General features: G+C 37.2%; 1 protein-coding gene across 9 annotated transcripts in view; it reads right to left on the bottom strand.

Moving 5' to 3' along the window:
• DNM3 (dynamin 3) overlaps nucleotides 1-26,480 on the bottom strand; it is a 570,760-nt gene that overhangs the window by 478,792 nt on the left and 65,488 nt on the right. For all 9 annotated transcript variants that reach the window (XM_067728647.1, XM_067728651.1, XM_067728648.1 and 6 more), the window contains exon 2: nucleotides 1,914-1,987. In XM_067728647.1, the coding sequence (XP_067584748.1) occupies nucleotides 1,914-1,987 (74 nt within the window). The remainder of the gene's footprint in view (nucleotides 1-1,913; nucleotides 1,988-26,480) is intronic.

The raw sequence follows: 26,480 nt of genomic DNA, 5'->3' as shown, positions 1-26,480 counted from the left end.
TTTTTTCTCTTGCTCAACTGCGCCGGCTAGAACCTCTAGTACAACACTGAATAGAAGTGACAACAGTGGACATCCTTGTCTTATTCCCAATATTAGAGGGAAAGCATTCTGTCTTTCACCATTAAGTATGATGTTAGCTGTGAGTTTTTCATACATGTCCTTTATTAAGTTGAGGAAGTGCCTTCTATTCCTAGTTTGCTAAGTGTTTCATGATGGAGTATGGGATTTTCTTAAATGCTCATTCTAAGTCTATTGAGACAATCCTGTGATTTTTGTTTTCATCCTGTTGATATGATACATTACTTGATTTTCAGATATTAAATCAATCTTGCATTCCTAGGATAAAACAAACTGATTCTCAAATTCACATAGAATTTTAAAGGACTCAGGATAGCCAAAACAACCTTGAAAAGGAAGAACAAAGTAGAAAAACTCATACTTCTGAATTTCAAAACTAAGTACAAAGCAAGGGTAATTAAGAGAGTATGGTACAGGCACAAAAACAGAGATATAGAACAACTGAATAGACTTGGGAGTCCAGAAATAAACCCATATATCTATGGCCAATTTATTTTCAATGAAGGTGCCAAAAAACATACAGTGGAGAAAGAATAGTCTTTTCTAAAAATGGTGCTGGGACAATTGGATATACACATGCAAAAAATGAAGTTGAACTCTTACTTTGTACCACTTATAAAAATTAACTCAAAATGGATCAAAGGTCTAAATGTAAAATCAAAACTGTAAAATTATTATAAGAAAACATAAGAGTAAACCTCCATGACCTTGTTTTTGCAAATTATGAGACATGAACTTTACAAGTGCTTCAATCTTAAGCATTCAAAGAAATTATTAGGAAAAGTAGTAAAATCCTCAAAAAGCAATAGGCAAAGATTAAAAAAAAACAGCCAATTCACAAAAGAAGAAATACAAATACCAAATAAACGCACACAAAAAATTCCACATCACCAGTTATTGAGAAACAAAAATGAAAACAAAGCTCATTTGCCTATCAAATTACCATGGTGTTAAGGAGAGGGCCAAAAACAGCACATTAGATATAGATCCAGATATGGATATAAACATAGATATAGATACACATACACTATACATATTGATAAATGGAATATTGCCTGCCATATCAGTAAACAAAGGATGTCACAGTTATCAGTGATTGCAGCCACCACGGGAGGGTGAGCTGGTGAGCCCTGAGGAAACTCAGGATGTGAAAACACAAGATACTGACCCCAGATAGCTGAGGTACGTATCAAAGAAATGATTTCATTGAGCCTAGACTCTTGCATCTTCCCAGTCTCAGAAAAGTGATAAATTCCTTGAGATATCTAGTTTTCTTTTATTAACAGTAATCTTTTGTTCCTACTACCTGCCCTTTGTTGCAAAACTCCTATATATCCTAGCTCCCCCATTGCCTCCTCGGAGCAGGTCTTTCAGGGTTACTTGAGATGCTGCCTCCCGGGCTTTAAACCCTAAAAATTCCCACCGAATAAAACACAACTCTCAACTTTTAGGTTGCACTTTTTTTTTTTCAGTCGACAATATGCATACAGGTGTTAGATGGATGTTAAATTACTTATAAAAAAATTCCCAGACACACAAACACACATACACACACACACACACAGGAAGAAAGTATACCAAAGGGGTATTAGTGGTTATGCCACACTGTAAAATTATAAATATATTACAATGAGAAATGAGACTTTCCATTTAATGTAATAAAGGGAATTTAAAAAGCAATGAAGAAGAAGGCATTTTGGAGAGAAATATAGGCAGCTACCCATAGCAGAGTGATCACAAAAACGTTTCTGTTGCTACAACCCAACAGCCAGGAATGGAGACAACAGGTACCATAGGATACACTCATCCATGTGGCAAACATCCTCATTCATTACCTGCTTTGGAAGTAACAAGTTGCAGCACAAGAGGCCTTCTCGTTACAATGCCTGACCCTCGAGGGAGAAAGTCCCTAAAAAAAAAAAGAAGGAATAGATTAAGGCATATTAAGGAATTCTGATCACCTATAAATTTACAAATCAAGTTCCACAGAAATTCTAATTCTCAACCTTTCAATGCATCACATATCTAAAGAATGCTAGACCCACCTTATAAAAGAGACGTTTGCAAAATAAAAAAGGGGGTGGGGGTGGGGAAGGGCCCTTATAATGAATATTAACCCACATGCATTATCATAATGACCTCACTGGAATATGTAATTCATTCATTTAGCTGGAATTAATAAAAGTTTGCATTAAACTACTGTGTATTGTCAATTCATTTTTATTTTCAGAGAACAAGGATTTACAAAAATATTTGCTGTAGAAGTTAATCCTTAAACTCTTTGGTAATTAAAAAATTCATCACTCCGTCCAGCTTCAAGATGAATATTAACACCATGAAATACTGACCATTATAATAAGAGGTAATAAAGGCACATTAGATTGTATCTTCTAAATACCTAAATTTTTTCTCCAATAAAAGGTCATACACAAAATGTGGGATTAAGCGGAGATAAATATTGCATATGTAGAAATTAACAGCAGAAAAAATACTGCAATTTGATTTTTGTTTTTCTCATTCCCGATAGATAGGAGCTTATAAAAAAGGAGATTTTTCAAATAAATATTGTGTTTAAAATGGCATGTTAATATACACTAAACCAATAAAACTGCAAAGAAAGTATTTTATAATTACATCTATAATGCCACATAAATCAGTACTGATTCTGAAATGTCGAAGAGAATTCATAAACATACCTATAACACTATTTTTAAAGACGTTTAGAATGACTCACAACTTTTAAAAGATCATCATTTTAAAAATCACAGAATTCCATTCAAAATAAATTTCTGACTCAATGGCAATGTTTCCCAAAAAGTGGTTCCAGGACCACCAGAAAGTGTTATAACCACAGACACCCAGGATCCATTCTGAACCTACAGATTCAAAATGTTTGGGGAAAGATGTGGCATCTATACTCTTAACAAACTCCAGGGGATTCTGATGTTCACCATGGTTTTTTTATTGAGTCCAAGCTCGCTCTGCATGCCACACAACAGGCTAGTGAATAGGAGATGAGGTGTTGAGGCAAGGAATAGCAACTTTATTCAGAAATCCTGCAGACAAAGAAGATGGTGGACTAGTGTCTCTGAAAAACTATCTTATCAGGGTCTGGATGCCAGTTTCTTTTATAGAATCAGAGAGGGGGAGGTGATGAGGAAGTAAAGTAAAATGGCCATAAGTTTTGCAAATATCACCTGGAATGGCCAGCCTCCAGGAGGGGATGTGTTAATTTCTTCTTTCTTGCAGCCATCCACAGGTGGACAGGGTCAGGATGTACAAAGGCACTTTGGTTTAACATTCAGGCAGAGGGGCAAGGTTACCTGAGGGAGGCCATTATGTATGATTATAATAACAAAAACAACGAAAAGCGGGCTTCCCTAGTGGCACAGTGGTTGAGAGTCCGCCTGACAATGCAGGGGACACGGGTTCGTGCCCCGGTACGGGAAACCCGGTACGGTAAGTTCCCACATGCTGTGGAGTGTCTAGGCCGGTGAGCCACGGCCGCTGAGCCTGCGCGTCCGGAGCCTGTGCGCCGCAACGGGAGAGGCCACAACAGTGAGAGGCCCGCGTACCGCAAAAAAAAAAAAAAAAAAAAAAAAAAAAAAAAAAAAAAACGAAAAGCAAAGGTTAAAGTCAAAGAAACAGATCAAACATGGAGTCCAATTTAGCTCTTCCCTGTTACAGTTTGAGAACCACTGGCCTCAAGTTAGGAAATGTTACTTAACGATTTAGTGGGTAATAATGGCATGGGATATACTATGAGTTTTGTAGGAAAATTGACAGAACACAGCTTCAACACAGATGGGATTTCAGTAAACAACAGCTTATACAATTGGTAATGGTCAGTGAGAATGCTGCAAAATCCAAGGCTTTAGCTCCACTAATACTTTGGAAATAGAGAGTTACAGAGATAAAATTAAGCAAAATTTCCCCTAGTTACAACTAATTTATTTTGCAAGTGCTAGTGTAAATTCTGACAGCCTCTTAGCTAAGTTAATGACTTTACTCCTTGACTCCAAGGGCTAAGTTTCATTTGTAATGTCACTATATGTAACTAAAATAGAGAATAGTGAAATTACAGACTTGTTTTTGCTCTTTAAAAAATGCCACCTGAATAAATAGTATGATTTACTTATCAAAAAATTCACTGATAAACTAAGAAGTGCTAGGAAGATGCTGTGGGCATGGGCCTGCACTAATTAGACACCAGGAGTATGAAATCTAATGGGAAGATAAAGACATACATACACAAAGAAAACCATTAAGAAGGGAGCAGATAAATTACACTAGAGTTCAGAAATGAGAGAGACACTCTCCTTTTAAAAACATCCAAATACATGTAATCAGATACTCTTAATATTCTTCAGGAACTGTATCAGAATATTTGTTAGTTTGGATGTTTTCAGTAATCACTTTAAAAAAAACAAGGAGGGCATCTACTCTGTGCCTAGACCTAAAAAGGAAAAGTTAATTTGAGAATCAAAATGGATAAAGGGAAAATGAAACAAAACTCCAGAGCAAAGAGCGGGAGGCCATCTGTTTGAGTTATTAGGGCCATGAATGAGGTTTTAGGATGTATAGATGCCAAAGATAAATATACATGTCTTAAATGTCTAAATAATGGCATTTAACAAATCAATAAAATATTTTCTTTAAGAAAAAGATGTAGAAAATAAAGGAGAGAAGGAAGAAAGGAGGTTTAGTTACTTAATACCTTCGTGCTGGGATCTGCTTCAACTCATGCTTGTGACCATGTATTTATGATGTAGATTTAGTAACAATCATTTGAACATTATCAAAGCAAAAGAGAAGGTATCAAACATCTTAAATAACAAATAATTATCATGTGTTTGGCTAAAAAGTAAGCCGACAGACATAGCTAACACTTTTCTCTACATTTTTATTAAGCAAACAGAACTTTGCTTTAAGAGTAATAAACGTTTTCAAGTATCCCCTTCATGGCTCTCACCAGTCCTACCTCCAACACATACATTTTCACCAAAAGTCAAAAGATTTGGTAACCAAATCCTGCTATTTTGAAGTCTCTCCTGACTTCACAGGAGTATCTGAGTGCCACAAAGCACGAGAGAAATTTCTCTCTTCTGAAGACTGAGTGACTAATCTGGCACCCTGAAGATTCATGTCATTCTGATGACCCAGCAGCATGAAAACCATATGCCCAGCACACCCCTGCTGTGAGAGGTAAGGGGGTGAGCCCTCAAATGAAACACAGAGGACTTCTCATTGAACCACAGTTCTGCCACTGAATGGGCAAAATTCTCTAAACCTTAGTTTCTTTTTCTACTAAATTGAGATAATCCTATGAATTAAAGGAAATGCAACACATGGGAAATTTTTAAAAACCAAAGCACCACAGAAAAAAGTAGTACTATTATTATTGCTACAATACAACCACAGGGTGTTTTCCCTGATATTTTAGCATCCTCTCACGTAAAGAAAAAAAGCCTTGACAATTTTTAACATTTCATGAATGAAATTTGGAGGTGAGGAGGCTCAGATCCCACCTGAACTGTCACCTTGATATTGACCAGCTGCACTGGTTTGGAAAGCTCAGTTCCTTATTCCTGCCTCCATCAACAGGGAGCCAAGGCACTGATACAAACAATCATGAATAATTCATTAGCCATTGAGTACAACCATCCATTTGAATGTTATTATTTTCTGTGCAATAGGTGGTTGGTTCTTCTGTAGGTAGATCTTACAGAAAAATTACTTTGCTAAATTAATGCAGAAAAAAAGACTGTGCCTTTAGTATTACTGTGGATTTAAATTTGTGTGCCATTTTCCTGAAAAATGGACCTTCAAGGTAGAGCAAGAAGAGTAATCTGGAGACTAAGCAGTATTAAATTGACTCCCTTCTTTAGCCTGAATGCCTCATCTATGATTGGACTGTACAGATTTTAAGGCAGGAGTAGTGCTTCCCTCTCTATGCCACATAGCAGCTACGATTCAAATGTCTTTCTTCTCTCTCAACCCATCTCAATAAAGCATTAATCTACACAGTCTTAACTGCTAGTGTTCAGACAAAAAGTCAATGCTCTTTCATGGTTTCCTGATTCCTGAACAAAAAGGAGAGAACAGTTCCCATGCTATGGTCTAAGAACCACCTTGATAACATTTCTTATTGGCTCTTCCAGAAACTTAGTTATCAAGAAATATTATCATTGCTCAATTAGGAAATGATTGATCTTTGGAAGCCTAAAAAGAGAGCAATGGCTGTATCAACAAAGCTAAAAGGAATTTCCCCCCCCTTAGCAGAAAATAAACTATGGACATGCTTTTGTTCAATATAGATGTAATGATGACTAACCAGGTGATCTGTTCAGTAAATAAATGTCTAACATCTGCTCTTGACTGAAGCCAAGAGATATAACTCATACCCTCCAATAAGTTAATTCATGTAGCTGATCCATTCAAAGCCAAATCATCTTAGTCTTGGGGAGGGGAGTGGGAAACAAAATGCAAATGACTACAGTAAGCATGACAGACTCTATGGTTAAGCTCCACACAAGTTGAAGTATCAATGCAAAGCAGGGAATAATCTATTCTGCTTGGGGGACCAGCCAGAAACAATTTCAGAGAGACATAAGATAAGGAGGCATTCCCACAGGGGATCCACAGGGAATGTGTAAAGACATGGGAGATCTACATAACACAGAACATTATGGAACTGTAAATATTAAAGAAAGGTCAGAATGAGGTGGAGAAGTCTCTGGAGAAGGAGGCAGGAGGAGACCTTAGATGCTTCACTTGTATTTTTTTCTTCCTATGAAAACAGGAGAGCACTGAAGAGTTTTCAGTGATCAGATTTACAGTTCACTGGGGGACTCTACAGAGAATGTTGAAAAGGGAAAACAAAAGACAGGGAGGCTAGTCACTAACCAGTCTAGGTCACTGAGGAAGAAGATGATAAAGGTTATTCAAGGCAGTGATAGTGAATATGGAGAGAAGACAACAGAGAGGATGGACAACTGACAGGACTTAATGATCACTTTGATGTGGAATGAAATGATATGAAGGAGTTAATAGCCACCAGGATATTTCTGGTTTGGGAAGCTGATTGAATAGTGGTGCCATTAATCAGAATAGGAAATACAGAAATATCTGGTTATAGCTGATATATATATAGTATCTACCATGTGCCAGGCATCATTCTCATTTGATCTTCATAACAACCCTATGAGGTAGATACTATTGTTATTCTCACTTCACCGATGGGAACACTGAGGCACAGAAACGCTACATAATTTTCTCAAAGTCACAAAGCTAGTGACAGATCTAGGACTCAAACCTAGAAAGTGTGACTCTAGCATCTGTGCTCTTGAGCATTAGACTATGCTACACTGTAAAAAAAAAATGAGAGAAGATGAGGATATGTTGACCTTTAGATACCTAGAGAATATCTAGATTAAGACAACAAGTACATAGTTAGACTGAGCAACTGGAACTTAGGATAAAGGTCCTGTGCAGAGATAATAATTTGTGAGTCTTCATTGGAGCAGGTTGTTAAAGCCAAGAGAACAGATGAGTAGGAACAGAGTGGAGAAGAGTGATGAATATGGAGTCTGGAAAATACCAATACTTAATGAGCACCTGAAAGAAGTAGAACTAACGAAGAGATTGAGAAAGAGTCCCCAGAGCAATAAGTTAAATACCAGAAGTCAGAGGTATCCCAAAGTCACACTAGCCTCTTAGACATCTCCACTTAGATGTCTCAAAACTATTCTCTACAATTCAACTCATTATCATCTATCCAACATGTTTCTCTTCCTTTATTCTCAATCACAATCCACATCATCAGCATCCATACATGTCAGCCAAACCAAGTACATGGAAATCATCCATCCACCATCATCCTCTGTCTTCATGCTCCAAAATGGCCACCAAGTCCTGCTGATTCTACCTTAATATCGCTTAAATGCATCCTCTCTTCTCTATTTCAATCCCTGTTCCAGGTGCCTCCAACTCTCATACAGACTACCACAATAATCTCCCAATTAATTTCTCTGCATCCAATTTGAGCACCCTCCAATCCAACCTCAAGAGGAACATAAGTCCCATCACAACATTCACAGACTCTAAATCATTAAATGAATCCCCACTGTCTTTAGCATGAAATCCAAACTGTAAACAACAACAAAAAAAGTGTGCATCCTAGTGGAAGTTTCAGTGTTCACCTGTGCTCTCGGGCACGTTCCTTGGCATATTCCATGCTTCCCTCATGGGATGCGCTCTCCCCACTTCTCCATCTAGTCAACTCCTACTTAATCTTCAATACTCAGCTCCATATCACATTCTCCAAGAAAATCCCCCTGTACACCTTCTTTGAAATCCCCCTGTACACCTTCTTTGAAATCCCCCTGTACACCTTCTTTGAAATCCCCCTGTACATGCCTCTACCTAAACTCTCAACACACACTTGTCATACTGGTCTATTTACACATCTGCTCCCTCATCCCTGTGTTCCTTCCAGTGCCTCCTTCAGTGCCCAGGTATTATTTTTAACACTTTCCACCTACTCTTTCAGGATGTTTTCTTATTGCCCCATATATTCAAAACATGGAAGAAAAACATTCTCATATTTGATTCTCAACAAGCAGACAACTAAGTGGCATTTTACCATGGACAGAAAGAACAGGCAAGATAACTTTTGATTTACCAGTAATCTGCTGAGGTCATTGAAATTAATATTTTATTTATGAATGTTTAAGATCTAACAGTATTCACCAAAGTACACAATACAGAACATCAGGGAGGCAAATATTACTGAATGTCTGAAGACACAGAATAGAATTTGAAGGAAACAATATTTTTAAAAATCCAAGGGCCAATATACTTTTTAAAATCATTCCTTAAAAACAGAGACGTCTCTTCTAAAAATTATCCTCAAAATGTAATTTTATGTGTTCCAAAACAGTTCCGGTAGGATTATTATCTCACAGTCTTTCAAAATGATAACTCAATTTTAAAGAAAGAAAGGAAAAGAGGAAAAAGAGGGAGAGAAATAGGAGAGAGAAACAGAGATAGGTCACTGCCAAATACTGTTTACTCCCTGCCCCAAGAAGGACTGAGGTCATGTATTCCACACACTGAACACAATGGCGCTGTTAAAATGGCTTTGTGTTTGCATGCCCTAATCTCGAGCTTTGCCAGCCATTACAATGCCACTTTAATTGCTGCAGGAAGTAATTATGCCAAAATCCACACATTTAATTGGAAGTTTTCCACCACAGTTTCCTTTTTCCCCTAAATTCTTGGCACACAATAAGAATATTAGCATTTACTGATTTGTAAAAGATCACATTTTGGGGCTATCATTTACTCTATAATTTGTGGTATTCAATAAATACCACCATCATTTTGTTTGAAAAACATAGTTGCAAATCCAAACGCAAGAAACACAGTGCTTTTATTTTTTTTTACAAACATCTAAGAAATTTCAATATTTACCTTTCATTCACAAAACTCAGAATTTCTAAGCAATATGTTTTCATTAAATATAATTAACCAATAATTAATGGTTCCCATTGCAATATTCAAAATGCAAAAGTTTCTGAGTCAGAGATCTGTAAACTGAAGGAAGAAGCCAGTTCACAGTTTACAAATACCATGTGTTCTCCCCACTAGGAAATGCTCTCAAAAATTTAATGCCTTCATATGTAATCCACTTTAATTACTTATTCACAAAGTCAGTTCAAGAATCTAAAGCACCAGATTAATGAGTCCCAGCATCAAGTAGAGGCACTTAGCTGTCATTCTATTTCAAATCACAGATTATACCTTACCCTGGGTAGCTGCCGTGCAAATGAATGACAAAGGGACAACTAAAGAGACTGTTAGTTGCCTACCCAATAACCATTTGCCCATTATTTCTTATTAACAGAATCCCAATTTTGTTGAGAATGGCAATGTGCCCAACTTAAATAGGTAAATAAATAAATAAACCTACACTTCCCAGCCTCCCTTATAAATGGGGTGTCCACACAATTATATTTTAGTCAGTAAGATATAATTAGAGGTTGCTGAGTGACATCACAGATAGTTCCTTTGAAAGGACCTAATTTAACTGATGTATACCTTTGGCCCTACCCTCTTTCTTCTCCCTCTCAGTTATACATGATAGCAGAGCTGCAGCAACCATCTTACATCACAAGGCAACCTTGAAGAAGAAAGCTATGCACTAAGAATGGCAGAGAAAAAAAAGACAGAGTCCAGAATAGTGATGGCATTATGAGTCACTGAACCAGCCTTGCACTGCCTAACAAAGAGAATGAGAAAGAAAAAGAGAGACAGCATGGTTTAGACATGTTTCTCAACTTTCTTATTTACTACTGTGCACATAAGAAGCCTTATTAGACATTTTCCGCATTAATTTCCTCCCATTAAATTTAATACCACAGCTGTACTATAGTATATGTACAGCATGTACATCTATGCTTTATACATAAAAAGAGTAAGATTTTTTTTGACCCCCAAGAATCAATTTTTGCCCCCTCAGGGGCAATCTCACCCCCATTGAAAATATGTACTACAGATCAAAGAAAAATAAGAGAACCCAGGGTGCTAAACATTCAGTTCTGTTGGTCACCCCTTCCTGCAGGGTTTTTAAAAGAGATGTGTGGAAAGGACAAGGTCAGACAGCCTTTGCCTCAAACCCCAATACATTCCCTTCACAACCCTGAAAACATGGGCTGGATCATATGTAACCTTCATTTGGCCAAGTTAAGAGGCAGGCCTAAAGCCTGGCTATCAAAGAAACTGAAAGGTGTCCCGTGCCCCTTTTTCCATGAATCTCATTCATGAACCTCAGACCTTTGTACTTTGACACCACAATGGCTAGGAAAGGCCCATGTGTGGAAGACCACACTCAGTGAGAAACAAGGGCGAGAGAACACTTATCCAATGACTAGGCAAAGCTGGTCTAGGCAGCCCACTTCGACCCCTCCCCTACTAAGGCATAACTTGGAGAAATGTGGCCCAATTACTGTCCTTGGTCCTGAATGTGTACTACAGGTTCCTTGGCAGGGTGACGGAAGGAAAGTATGAATAAGGGTAGAAACTTCCCTAGTCAATACTGTACTCTCTGTTTTCACTTTTTCTGAGACACTGGAAGAAAAAAATAGCCCAAAAGTATAGGTCATTTTCTCCATGAAAACAAAACAGAGAGCCACAGCCACACCGTATAGTGTTTTTGTCAATGGGAACAAGATTTCCAATTGTCAAGGACAGCTTTAAGTGGATCCTTGAATCCAGTTCCTCCCTAACACTCTAGAAGCTTCATCCATTATTCCCCCTCACAAATCTTTTATTCCCAGAACATCTGGTTCTCAAGTGACTTCACACTAATTTCAGAGCCTTGTGTTGACTCCTCTACCACAGAAGCCCTTACCCAATGCACCTTTCTTTACCCATCTCACCCTTAAAGATAGAATGTTGGCAGAGCTTCCTATGCATGGCAAGTATTTCCTTATACGACAGTATATTTAGATGCTCCTCCTCTTTATTCCAAAGTACCACGAACCCCAGTCACATCCCCTTGCCTAGACAAGCTCCCTACGACAGGAACCTCATTTCTATAACGCCAGTGTTTGGCATAGCACCTGGCACAAAGAACGTGCTCAGTGGTGACTTGGTAAACACATAAAGTCAGCATTCTAGGAATGAAAATTGAATTTATTGGGAAGATAAATTTTAAGGGGTGGCTTTTAAAAAATAAATACACATTCATAATTAAAGATATAGGTATCATGTATGTGGTCTATTGTTTTATTTTCTTACCTGAAATGTGTTTTTTCTTGTCTGTTTAATTGACTTTTTCCTGTGATCCTATATCATTGATTACGAAAATTTTAAAGATCAAAGAACTAGGGAAAAAGGAAAAGCACTCAATATCTAACAGATGGTTATATATATATATAAACATGAATATATATATTTAAAATACACACATAATAAATGTTTAGTTATTTCTTATCTTAGAAGTTACCTTTGAAACTATATTCCCAATAAAAGTTTAGGAAAAATACTTTTAATAGCTCCAAGTCCTGAAATGTACTAAAAGTAGCCAGTGGAAACACAGAGTTCAAATAATTCCTTCTTACTATTCAATAAACTCTGCTGACTAAAGAAGGCATATTAATGAATAAACTTAAGAATTATTTTCTCTATCTATACTTCTCTGAGTATACCCATTAGACCATATTGCTCATTCGTATATGTCAAGAATAATATGTAAACTACATGTCCACCAACAATCAGTAAACTGAGAGTATGTAACTAAGGTGGCCATTTTTTTTTTTTACTGTCCAAATTATTTGCTATACTAAATTGCTTGGTGGCTTCCTTCTTTATTTAGAGTATAAAGCACCTCAAAGTATCATTTGCCTCAGCAGCAATGTTTCCTCTTTCTTGTAAGACCCAGCAAGCTTTATTTTCTAATTAATTAATTATTTATTTTTGGTTCCCTTGGGTCTTCGTTGCTGCACACAGGCTTTCTCTAGTTGCAGAGAAAGCGAGCGGGGGCTACTCTTCGCTGCAGTGCACATGTTTCTCATTGCGGTGGCTTCTCTTGTTGCGGAGCACAGGCTCTAGGCACACAAGCTTCAGCAGCTGTGGCACGTGGGCTCAGTAGTTGTGACTCACGAGCTCTAGAGCACAGGCTCAGTAGTTGTGGCACACGGGCTTAGTTGCTCTGTGGCATGTGGGATCTCCCCGGACCAGGGCTTGAACCCATGTCCCCTGCATTAGCAGGCAGACTCTTAACCACTGCGCCACCAGGGAAGTCCCCCAGCATGCTTTAAAAAACGAGCACACAAGCTTTTGAAAATTTAAGAAGTCCAAAGGAGAACAGACCATTAGGTTGAAGATAAAACAATCAAATCTGGCAGAATCTACTAAAAAAATGAATGTTTAAGATAGCATTTAACATAGGAAGCAGAACAGAGAGATATAAATGGAGTAATTATTTTCAAATTTGAATTTATCTTTACTGGAGTTTTATTAGATAAATAATATAATAATTATGTCTGTGAAATGCTTTTAAAGACTTATTTTTAAGGCAGTATAGCATGGTGGTTAAGAGCACAGATTCTAGCACTAAAATGCCTGGGTTTAAATTCAAAATCCATTGCTAACTGTCTCAGTTTCCTCATCTGTAAGTTGGGGTGTAAGTTTACCTGTTGTTGGCCAAATATGATAACGCAACTCAATTTTTTTCTGATTTGAGAAACAGACTCCCAGACACAGAAAACAAATTTATGGTTACTAAAGGGGAAAGGGGGTGGTAAGAGTTTGGGATTAGCAGATACAAACTACTATATACAAAATAGATTTAAAAACAAGGTCCTACTGTATAGCCCAGGGAACTATATTCAATATCCCGTAATAAACCATAATGGAAAATATGAAAAAGAATATATATATGTATAACTGAATCACTTCACTGTATACCAGAAACTAACACAACAATGTAACTCAACTATACTTCAATTTAAAATTTTTTTTTAAATTTTTTCTGATTTGAGAATGGTAAAATCATGCATGAAACTTACATTGTGTAATGAAATCTGAAGCAGCACCCTAAAATCAAACAGGCTAATATATCTAACACATATTTGCTACTAGTATATCTATAGCAAAACAAACGAATATTCACACTAACAGAGATAAAGACAAACTGTGAATAACCTCACATCAGTCAGGTAAAGCTTGCCAGTAAATGAATTTAGGTCAATATAAGTTTTGCCAGATGAATTACAAAAATATTTAATTTTCAGAGGATTCTGCATTTTGAAATCACAGACAGGAAGACTGAAGTACTTATAGTAACACCCAGCACATAGTAAGTGGTCAAAAATATTAGCTGCTATCATTATAACCATCATCATCATCATTATTTTTAGCAAAAATAGTAGTAGTGGGCTTCCCTGGTGGCGCAGTGGTTGGGAGTCCACCTGCCGATGCAGGGGACGCGGGTTCGTGCCCCGGTCCGGGAGGATCCCCCGTGCCGCGGAGCGGCTGGGCCCGTGAGCCATGGCCGCTGAGCCTGCGCGTCCGGAGCCTGTGCTCCGCAACGGGAGAGGCCACAACGGTGGCCCGCGTACCGCAAAAAAAAAAAAAAAAAAAGTAGTACTAGTAAGTTATCCTGAAATCTATTTAGTAATTAATTACCCAAATTTGTTTCAGAACATATATATATATATATATATATGTATATATATATATATATATATATATATATATATCCATAGCAACAAGTATCTTTGATGATCTTCTGCTAGCCACAGGCATGTGAATTTAGGGTAAACTAGATTCAGTTTGTCATACTGAAAAGTTTTGGGTAATATGAAAAGGAAAATATATCAAAATAAACACCTATAACTTTAACCTTTTCAGCTGCTTCCTGGAAAGTCATCAGCTACCTAAAGACTATTCTCTAAGAGCTCTCAGTATTGTTCTGCTGTTTTCCATAATAAAGGTTAATGCAAAACATGGAATGAAAGCTTAAACCAACAAACATTCTCCAACTACAATGTGCTCAATTCAAATGCAGAATGAAATGAATCCCCCGGCATCTAGAGTATTCCACAAGCGTATTGCAAATTTTATTTCTAGCCACTTAAGAGCACCAGTGAAAAGAGCTCAAGCTCAAATACTTAGAAAAGATTTCCATTCTCATAAGGAGAGGCATTTATTAGCACTTAATGGCCCCCTTTCATTGCCTTTCCACAGATGTATCTCTAATAGTTCCAATTATAATTTCAAGAAACAAAACCAATAATAGTATAAAAGTCTTTAGTTCAGTGTGTGCATTATGAAAAGAGATCTTTAACAACACAAACCACATATAAAAGTATATGACAACATGGGATCTGGGTAGACAATATCACAAAAAAGAGAGGAGGTGGTATAAAAGTACTGGTCAAAAACCCATCTTAGGTTCCAGCTGTGACTTCAACACATCATTTAATCTATAAGACTCAGTTTTCTAAAACATCTTTAAAATATGAGGACTAAACTAATGTCTGAGAACACCTCTGCCACTTCCAATGCTCTATCAGTCTGATGGTAGAAGTAAATCAAGATACACAGAATCTAATCCCATCAGTGGCTTTCTAAGCAATCTTAAGGCTTCCTGTTTTCACTTCCACAACTGGAGATATTTGTATCCAGTTTAAATCCAACGAAGGCAAAGGATTATGTCTTTTATTTTCTCCCTACTATACCATGCATGGCACATAGCAGGTACTCAAAACTATTAGAGGAAAGGACAAAAGGGAGGAAGGAAGGCAGGCAAGAAGAGAGGAAGAAAGAAAGAAAGAAACGGATTGGCTAAATAATTTATTGTGGCTGGAGCAGGGCATGTAAGATGACAATGATTAAAGACAGCTTGGAATATGGGTTTCTTACTTTTAATAAAGATCATATTAGGAAATTTTAAATTTAGAGAATATACTATATCAGTAAATAGTACAGAGATAATACCTATTAAATGTTTTCTACCCTCAGAAATAAGATGCTAAAAAATTTAATGTGTGATAGGCTATGTAGGGTTATGTATTTATGAATTATTGTTGTAATACTTTATGGAGCATAAATTATCAATATTTTTTCATTATTGAATATTTTTCCTCATTGTTAGTTTTTAGTATCAATATAGGTAGAAAAATAAATGCCAATCAACTGAAAATGAAAATAATGAATGAAAATTCACTGAATGAATGAAAATCCCTCACTGAGATTTGGAAGTGAGGGAAGAAAAGATAGAACGAAATCTCTTGATTATTAGGTGGAAAGTAGCATGTAGCACAAGAGTTCTAACATTAGTACACAATATTAACAAAATAGAAGCACTTCAAATCATTTAATTACATATTTATGCAACTAAATCTATTACTTTTGTTAATGTGAATATCGTAAATATTCACTAATAGTCACATGCCAATAACTCAAAACTGAAGTGAAGTTTCAGCTGTCACTCTCTACAGTTTATATTTTCATGAAGTCAGTGCTCAAGATTCATATCTTAACTCCTGAGTCAATGAGATTTGAGATGCAATAAGCCAATATTTTTTACACTATGGGATCTGACCAATAAGTAGGTGATGAAATCAATTTTATAAATCATAACCAACATACTTTTTATAATGGAAAGGAATATAATTCAATAGAAAATATCCCAGTATATCACATGTAGAAATGTTAAGTATTTCACAATACTTTTGTTTCAATTTTATAAACATCCACTGGGTCACAATGTAAAATGTATCTCTTACAAAGAGATATAGTCAATGTTTGAAAAACACTAGGTGCATCTTCACTATTCCACTTAAGGCTACATATGTTTGCGGTATTTTACATATATTCCAATTCTGTATTTCAACATTTAAAAAGTTATTGTTTAACACTGAAGCAAAGAATTTGAGTTTTAAGAACTTTATCAAGAGCTTGAAAATCCTAGATTATTGTATATTAAGTCCCTTTGGGGTTACAGTTTTAAATAGTCGGTCAGGGTAGGGCTCAATGAGAAAATGACTTGAAGGGGTGGAGGGAATTAGCTGTGCAAATCATGCTAGAAAGGAATTAGCAAAGGAAAGAAATCAGAGATTAGGTCAGAGGGAGAAATGTGAAATCAGGAACTATTAATCTGACTTATTTTAAAGGATCACTTCAGCTATTAAGAATAAACTAGAGTCCATAGAGAGAAGTATGGAAAACAGAAAATGTTAGAATAAAAAAGAAGCAAAACATCATGGAGCATTGAACCAGGATGGTAACAGTGAAGGTGGTGAGAGGTGGTCAGATTCTGGGTATGTTTAAAAACAGAGCCTGCCTGGAATTATTTCTGCCTTGCAGCACAATGTGGTGGGACACAAACAAACTTTGTTTCCAAAAAAGACTTGGGTTCAAATGGCAGCTCTACTGCTCATTAAGTCTATATTACCTTGGCTATCAGCTCTCTAAATCTCAGGGTGGAGGTCTATAAAATAAAAATAGAATTATATACTCTAAAGCATTGTTGAAAGGATTAAATAATATGCACAGAGCACATAGCAGGACTTCAATAAACGTGAGCTCTTTTTCTTCCTATTATTATTACTTGTTGGAGACATATTTAAAATACAAAAGGCCCAGGAAGTCACATCTGGTGGACATTTCCTGGAAGAATTTTTAATAAAAATAAGTTTCCAAAATAAAGTTGATATCCATAAAATATGAAAGATTAGTGCATCTTTTGGTGTTCTGAAACTCAATTTCCAATGTGTATGGGGTGCGTGAGGGGCTCCCCACACTAACGACAATTCTGACATGAGCAGAGTTCCCAAGAATTCAACTGAATTCTGATACCATCTACACAGAGATCGCATAAGATTCCACAAGTTAAGAGTTCAGTCCTATAAGACTGCCCCCATCTCCCTAACACTTCAGATGCCAATTGTAAGCCCATGTTATTACCTGTGCTTCTGACTGATGGGGCTAGAGATTGGGGGTTCTAACATTGCAACATGGTATTGTTACCTGTACTTCTGACCAACTGGCTATAAATCACAGGTTCCCGCAACCTTCTCCTTGGGTTCAATTAATTTGCTACAGGGGCTCACAGAACTCAGAGAAACATTTTACTTACTAGATTACTGATTTGTTATAAAAAGATATAACTCAGGAACAGCCAAATGGAAGAGATGCATAAGGTAAGGTATGGAGAAAGGGCACGGAGCTTCCATGCCCTCACCAGGTATACTACTCTCCCCAAATCTCCAGGTATTCACCAACCTAGAAGTCCTTTTGGGTTTTTGTGGAGGCTTCATTATATAGTCATGATTGATTAAATACTTGGCCACTGGTGATTGATCCAATCTCCTGCTCCCTCCCCTCCCCAGAGGTCAGGTGGGTGGGACTAAAGTTTCCAATCCCCTATGACTTGGTCAGTTTCCCTAGCAATCAGCCCCTATCCTTAGGTGGGCTCCAAAAGTCACCTCATTAATCTAACAAAAGGTACCTTTAAGGCTCTCATCACTTAGGAAATTCCTAGGGTTTTGGAAGCTGTGAACCAGAAACTGTGGATGATGAAAAATATATATATGAGAAATATATTTTGGTTATCTGAATGACCAAATGTATATTTCTTATAAATCATAACCACAGTGCATTTTTATTAAAAAAACCAAAATAGTAGATTCAGAATCATGTCAGACCCTGGATTTTGTGCAAAAGTTTCTTGACACTCAGGTTCATCATTTCATAAGACTGACCTAATGGTGGAACACGAAGAGCAGCTTCTTGGTCTTTGAAATGGGGAACGGTTATTTAAAAAGAAACTGTCTTAAAGAAGGAATTAAAATATTTCCTTTTACAAAGTACAATGGAACTACAGCTAAAAATATCTTACTACTGTTTGATAAGTTACTTCATTTCTTCAGCTAATCTCTGAAAGCTATGATGTTGCCAGCACTGTGAAAAGATTGAACAATCCAGTAACAGTCTCTTCCCCCATGGAATTCAGTCTAGTACATCCATCCTTCATTAAACCATCACACCCTGAAATCATACTCTACCAATAAATTTAGAAGGTGAGTCACCTACTACAATTTAAAACTCTCTACTTCAAAAGCAGCCCATTATATTTTCAGTCTTGAGGTTGTGCTTTTAAACCTGTTCATGATTTTTGCCCTCACAATCTACTTGTATCCACATTAATTTTCCTGTCTCTCCAGGCTCTTCACCCTTCAATAAAATTAATTTTGTGTAACACTCCCAAGCTAAATTGACTTGAAATACTCCCTCATCTATTAAGAAAATGTTTCCTGATAACCACCTCATTGTATTAAAAGTCCTCTTCCCGATTTTCAAGATCCTCCCCTAAATCCAGTCTCACACTAAGTATTTTTTTGGTTATTCTCCTCCCAGCCACATACACCCAGAGATAAAAAAAAAATTAAAAATAAATCTTCAGCTCCATCAAGACAGGTCTCCCTAGTGCCCTGCCTCTATGCGCACCGAATTCCTCTACTCCATGCTTTTGTATGGCTCCCTCAGTCTTTAATACCTTCTGTCTCTTTACTATGTCATTTAATAAAAATCTCACAACCAGTCTGTGATTTAATTAAGGCAGGCATTATCTCTATATTGCAAATTAGGAAGCCAAGAATTATTTTTAGACTCCCTACTCTCTGCTTATTCAAAAAGAAGTGGTATTTGACATGAATTTTGAATGATGAGTAAGCATTTTCCAGGTGGTGAAACAAGGGAAGAAGACATTTCAGGATGGATGCATAAATGCCAGGGAGGTATGAAACAGATGCATATATATATTCATGTGCATATGCATATAAAGCTATGAACTGCTCCACTACACTAGAGATGCAAGAAATATCACATCTTTTTGTTTTTAATAAATTTATTTATTTATTTTTGGCTGCATTGGGTCTTTGCTGCTGCACACAGGCATTCTCTAGTTGTGGCGAGCGGGGGCTACTCTTTGTTGCAGTGCACAGGCTTCTCATTGCGGTGGCTTCTCTTGGTGTGGAGCACGGGCTCTAAGCACACGGGCTCAATAGTTGTGCCTCGTGGGCTCTAGAGCACAGGCTCAGTAGTTGTAGCGCATGGACTTAGTTGCTCTGCAGCACGTGGGATCTTCCCGGAACAGGCCTCGAACCCGTGTCCCCTACATTGGCAGGCGGATTCTTAACCACTGCGCCACCAGGGAAGTCCCTCTTTTTGTTTTTTTCATATTCAAATCAGTTCAGACTTCAAGGACATGATTCAGCCATGTCAGTGAGAAATCTGACATGTTTAAAGGCTCTTTGTTCCCTCACCCCTTAAGTTGTATCAGACCCTAAAGGTGACGCTGGGAATTCCCTGGCAGTCCAGTGGTTAGGACTCAGCACTTTCACTGCCAGGGCCTAGGTTCGATCCCTGGTGGGGGAACTAAAATTCCACAAGCCGAGCGGCGAGGCCAAAAGACCCAAAAGGTGATGCAGTGAAGAAAAATGAAGGCAAGGCCTGAAGTCAGTGGCCCAGGGTGAACACCCCCTCCCGGAAGTGCTCATTGTAAACCCTCATGGCCCTGTTGAAGGTGACTTAGCTCCATTGGTAGCATCCATTGCTTACTCTATGCCACATTAGGCATGAGGACCTTCACTATGGATGTCAAAGTTGTCTCAGTGCTCAGTCCTCCCTAGCACCCACATAACCATACCCACTTCGGAACCTCCAAGGAACTGCTTCAACTAGAGTACCAGCTTCAACTGCCCACAAAAATTGACCACCTCTGATTTCCACTCCCTAGAAATTTCTTTCTTCCCTGGAAGAGGATCAGCCAATCTTCTAAAGACAACTAGCATTTCTTTCCCAATCTCTTTCAACAATAATAGGATTCAGTTGTTCTTTCAAAGACTTGAGACACAAGATGGTCCTAAAAGCCTGCACCATGAATTCTAGGACCATCCAAGAGCATGTTTACCTTCCTTGGGAATAAGAATTCCATCTTGAGGAATGGAGTAAATAGTCTCCCATTCCTAAGGATAGAATGCATGCTTCTCTTAAGGCTGCAGAACAAAAAACGAAGTTGTGTTTCTCTACCATGCTACAGTGAATTCTTGATAAGTTGCCCTATTAACATATATGTAAGTAACATTAAGTCATCCTTCTCCAACTAGATCACAGGCACCTAGTATAATTGCCACAGTTCGCACTCATATATATTCTGGATATATTTTAGCTATTACATAAATCCATATTTTTGACATATCACAAACCAATCTGTCCCTTAAAGTATAGCTAGGTGCAACATATGTTACAAAACTTATAGAATAGATATAAGGATTATCCTTTAACCCCAGCATTAAAATATAGTCACATTATCTATAAGTGTAAATCAAATCTGTGTCTCTGACAGATTCTAAACTTGGTCAATAAAATATTCTCCAGAATTATTCCTCTACAAAGCACTAGTTAGTTATAATAAATGCAGAGCCTATGAACCCATATCTAGTGGATAATGAATTCTAGTTCTATGATGATTTTGCCCTTAATAGACCATTTTAAATAGTTTGTTTTTTTAATTTTATTGGAGAATAGTTGATGTACAATATTATATAAGTTACAGGTGCACAATATAGTGATTCACAATTTTTAAAGTTTACACTCCATTTATAGTTATTATAAAATATTGGCTATAATTCCCATGTTGTACAATATATCCTTGTAGCTTATCTTATACATGCTAGTTTGTACCACTTAATCCTCCCTCTTCCCTCTCTCAACTGATAACCACTAATTTGTTCTCCATATCTGTGAGTCTGCTTCTTTATTATATGCACTAGTTTGTTGTATTTTTTTAGATTCCACATATAAGTAATATCATACAGTACTTGTCTTTCTCTGTCTGACTTACTTTACTTAGCATAACCCCCTCCAAGTCCATCCATGTTGCTGCAAATGGCATTATTTCACTCTTTTTTATGGCTGAGCAGTACTCCATTGTATATATATACCACATCTTCTTTATCCATTCATCTGTTGATGGACACTTAGGTTGCTTCCATATCTTGGCAATTGTAAACAATGCTGCTATGAACATTGGGGTGCATATATCTTTTCGAATTGGGGCGGGGGTTGGCTATATACCCAGGAGTGGAACTGCTGGGTCATATGGTAGCTCTATTTTTAGTTTCATTTAAATAGTTTTTAAGCAAAATTTTAAAGTGTGTAAGACATATGTAGAATTTTTAGCTATTATCTTTTTAATTTAAGGTTACTTAAGCCCGCTTTTCCAAAAGTGACAAGTCTACAAGTTAAATTTTCAAATTCCAAGCTCAGTTAAAACCTCCAGCCAAAATATCTTCCTCATCAATTCTCACATTAACAATGTGCTACAAATAAAGGACAATGGAGGTGGTGGAATGAATTGGGAGCTTGAGATTGACATATATACACTAATATGTATAAAATAGATAACAAATAAGAACCTGCTGTATAAAAAATAAATTTAATTTAATTTAAAAAAAAGGAAAATGCGTTACAAGGAAGAAAGTGTTTTGTCCTGACACTAGCTCTAGGGCCTTAAACAAGTTACTAAACCCCTTTTACCTTAAACAAGTTACTAAACAAGTAAAACAGCAATAGTATACTTGCCTTCCCAATTAGTCATGTCATGTATTAATAAATAAGATAGTGCTTGGGAAAGCTCTCTAAAAATTATAGCATGAAAAGTAAAAAAATTTAAGCCAGTATTATTGTCAACATCCACCTTGGAGCATAAATTTAAATGAAAAAAGTTACCTCCAGAAAAATAAAATTCAGAAAGATAGCATCAAGTACAAAGAAGAAATCAATAATAATTTATCTTGTTTCCCTCAATTAGAACTTCTCCTTATGGTATCACTCCATTTTCACCCCAGTTCAACCCTTTTCTTAGAGTAGGTTGTGATTTATTCATACAGTGGAATATAATACACAGCAATTAAAATGAATAAACAAGATTTGTAAGAATCAACGTGGATAGCTTTTAACAAAGTAATGTTCAGTCGAAAAAAAAGGTGCAGAATGATAGCTTTTATGTAGATTTTTTAAGCATACAAAACAATTCTATATTTTGTTTACAAACACATATATGGAGTAAAAGTATAAAAACAGCCTTGAAGGATAAACATCAAATTTAAGTTGGTGATTAGTTCTGGGCTATGGAGCTGAAGAAACAAAGAAGGCATTACCATACATGTAATATTTATTTCTATCATATTTATAATGTCATTCATATCTGTAAAGACAAAATATTAATAACTTACTAATTTGGGGTGATGAGTACACTGGCATTTGTTGTAAAAGTCTTTGTATTTACTGATTTTTAAACTTTTTCAATAAAATCAAAAGTATTTTTTTAAAAAGCCTTTTCTTAACGTAACTGCTGTAGAAAATTTCCACTCAGAGAACAGAAAAATACAAGTAGTTTTTAACCACTAACGGTACTTTTATATGTCCAATCCCTGACAAACACCTAACAACCTGTCACTACCAGCAGATAAGTCAATCACCAAAATATATTGCTTCTGACACAACAACTTTGTCTCAAGCTTATCGAATGTTCAACAAGTCAACTTCAATGTGAAGAGAGTAGCACATGTTCACTGAAACAACTGTTAGTAAAATAATGAGAAATGTAAGTCTTTGATCAATTTAAAAAATAGTCTCTCCTTTTTAACACAGATTATCACTCCTGAACACATTTCTTCTGAATCAACAGCATTCCAGGTCATTACTTTGATTTTAAGCCATTGTCCAGATTTCAGACTCTTGCTTATAAAAGACAAAAACATTTCTCACGGCAAGAATTTTGGATCTTAGAAGGTTTCAAGGCTTGTCCTTCCTGAATGTCAACAGGGCTACCACAATTCAATAATAAATATTTTTACTTTCCTTTTACAGGAGGCTGATTTTGATCACTGGCAATTCTCAAAGGATAACTAAAATACTCATTTAACTGGTAAAAGAAATATAATGAAACTTTCATATTTGATGTTTAGTAATTTCTATTATAGGTTACTATTTCAATTAAAGATATTAAATGAAAGAACACTATATCTCAGAATTAGAAAGATGAATAATTGCTACTCCAAAGCTGATAATGTGTTCTCCAGGGTCAGAATATAGTCTGGGGTAAGGTTATTTTATTCTTGAAAAATCCTGAGTATGGATTAACCTTCTTATGATCCCATGGAGCACTACAGACTTAAAATGTTTTTTAAAACGTGCTATGGAAATATAAGCTTGAACTGATAATATGAAGCTCCCTTCATCCATCATCAGGTTTTGTACACCATCTACCATCTACATGAGAGATAGATACGAGCTCTATCTCTCAGCAATTTATATAAGAAGCAGTAACTCATGAGCATCCTACAAATAGAAGAGTGAGACCCTTTGGGAAAGGCCCCAGCTGGCACTTTAACTGTCAAAATTTTATTTTAATGAAAAACTATAAATATAGTTGATATTTTCTTCTTGGCATTCTTAGCATACAGTATATCAAGTATTTCAATATTTCTTTTATAAAGTCCCCATTTTAAACATCAACAATTGTATTATGCTAAAACATAGCTATGCCCACATTAAATCTTTAAAAGGCCTGATAATCCTGCACAAATTGTGAGCTTTTATTATTATTACTGTTCCCTTAAGAGGTATTTTACGATAGGTACCACATCTCCCTGCCATAAGTGTGCCTGCTCTTAACCATTCCTTTCCTCCTAGCTCCTAGTCTGCCACTCCTACTCCATAATGGGTGTAGATGTCAGAAAACCCAGCCTGTGAGAGTTGTGAGGAAGTGAGTGGGTTCTGGGCAACAGCCTGCATTGCTCACCTGAGGGTAATCTAGAGGAACACTGCTACATCACCATGGCTACGCAGAACCTATTTAATTCACCTCTTGTCCCTTTATAGCTGTCTTCTTTCAGGGTTACATGGAAACCCAAGGGTGTGAAAATGCTTTCTACCACATAATGCACGATGTCGTTAAACTGTCACTACTAGGGACCAATGAATGTTTGGATTTCTGAATTCTGGCCAGGTAAGGCACAACTATGATAATATCATCTTTCATACGCACTGCATTCTATACATTTCAAAGCATTAATAATATACATATATTAGTTCTCTCAACAGTACAGGAGGTAAGTACAATGGCACTTAGTACTCACGTGTTACAAGTGAGGAAAGAGACAAAGAGGGGTTAAGGGACTCATACCCTATCACAGGAGCTCACTAATGACAGAATTGGGGCTGGAACATGATTTCCAGTCCTGTACTTTTTCTAAAAGAATTGTCTCCCAAAGAAGTTGCCTTACCCATGAAGTTCTCTCTCCAGGGACCCCCACCACTTGAGAAGAGCATGTCCCTAATAGGTCGAGAGGAATATGTCAAGAAATTTTACTCTTTACTTTTTACAGAGGTCACTCAGTAGGTATTAGGGGAAAAAATGGTTTAGATCATAGGTTAAACTAGAGAGAGGAAGAATATCGGGATGACAAGAAAGACTAAATGGCTAATCTCATACGTTTTTTCTTGGGGGGACATAAAATAGTAAAGCCTTTGAAATAGGCTAACACTACAAACACACAGAGACAGAGTTAAGGCCCACTTAGAATAAAGTCTGTGTACTAGTATGTGTACCTTTAACATCACTCAGACACCTTTGAAAGAAAGATCTCCGTACAATTATGCATTTGTGCTCATAACCCCCTTCCCTCCTTCCTCCTCAGAGAACTCTCTCCAGTAATTTACATCCTCCCAGACTCTCCTACATTTTCAACCTCCCCTCTCAAGTGGTTCTTATAAAAATATTCCAAAAAAAATATATATATATATATATTCCAGTTTTCCATCTTCGGGGAAAAAACAAGCAAACTAATACCATCATCTCTCTCCGTCCTTGCTCCACTCATCCCCTCCCACCTCCTCTTACCCCTCACCACTCCCTCTACAACCAAGTTTCTTAGAAGAGGATTCTAAAATCATGCCTCCAGCTTCCCTGGTGGCCCAGTGGTTAAGAATCCGCCTGCCAATGTAGGGGACACGGGTTCGAGCCCTGGTCCGGGAAGATCCCACATGCCACAGAGCAACTAAGCCTGTGCACCACAACTACTGAGCCCACGTGCCACAACTACTGAAGCCCGCGCGCCTAGAGCTCGTGCTCCACAACGAGAAGCTACCACAATGAGAAGCACGTGCACCTCAAAGAAGAATAGCCCCCCCTCACTGCAACTAGAGAAAGCCTGCGCACAGCAACGAAGACCCAATGCAGCCAAAAATAAATAAAATAAAATCATGCCTCCTTGACCTCTAATGTGTGCCTCAAACACTGAAATTCAAGTCAGTCTTCTACTTCACCCTTAAAGCTGCCTTCATCAATATCACTATGACCGTCTTATTTCTAAAAACAATGGGACTCCCAGAATTTATCTTCCTTCTTCTTTCAGGAACACTTGATATTGCTGACCTCTCTCTCCTCTCCTCTCTTTTCTTCTCCTCTCATCCTCTCCTCTTCTCACTTCTCCTTTCCTGATGCTTTCTCAGCTAATTTCCCTCACTCCATTCCCTCCTGGTTTTACTACAACCTCTTCTCCTTCTCCTTTCCTGATGCTTTCTCAGCTAATTTCCCTCACTCCATTCCCTCCTGGTTTTACTCCAACCTCTTCTCCTTCTAAGTGTCTTCCACTGTCTAGCCCTTTCTGGGTTTTTATCAGCCCTCTTCTCACTCTACATGTTCTCCCTCAGTGATTTCATCCACTCCCTACTAATGGTTCCCAGTCAAGTATCTGCAGTCTCGCCTCTCTTCTGAGCTCCAGACTTCTACTTGTACATCACAAGCACCCCAAACTCAA

Source organism: Pseudorca crassidens, chromosome 2 (genome assembly GCF_039906515.1).
Source record: "Pseudorca crassidens isolate mPseCra1 chromosome 2, mPseCra1.hap1, whole genome shotgun sequence".
Taxonomy (NCBI): Eukaryota; Metazoa; Chordata; class Mammalia; order Artiodactyla; family Delphinidae; genus Pseudorca; species Pseudorca crassidens.
The sequence above is the reverse complement of the archived record's forward strand: the minus strand, read 5'-3'. Positions and strand labels throughout refer to the sequence as shown.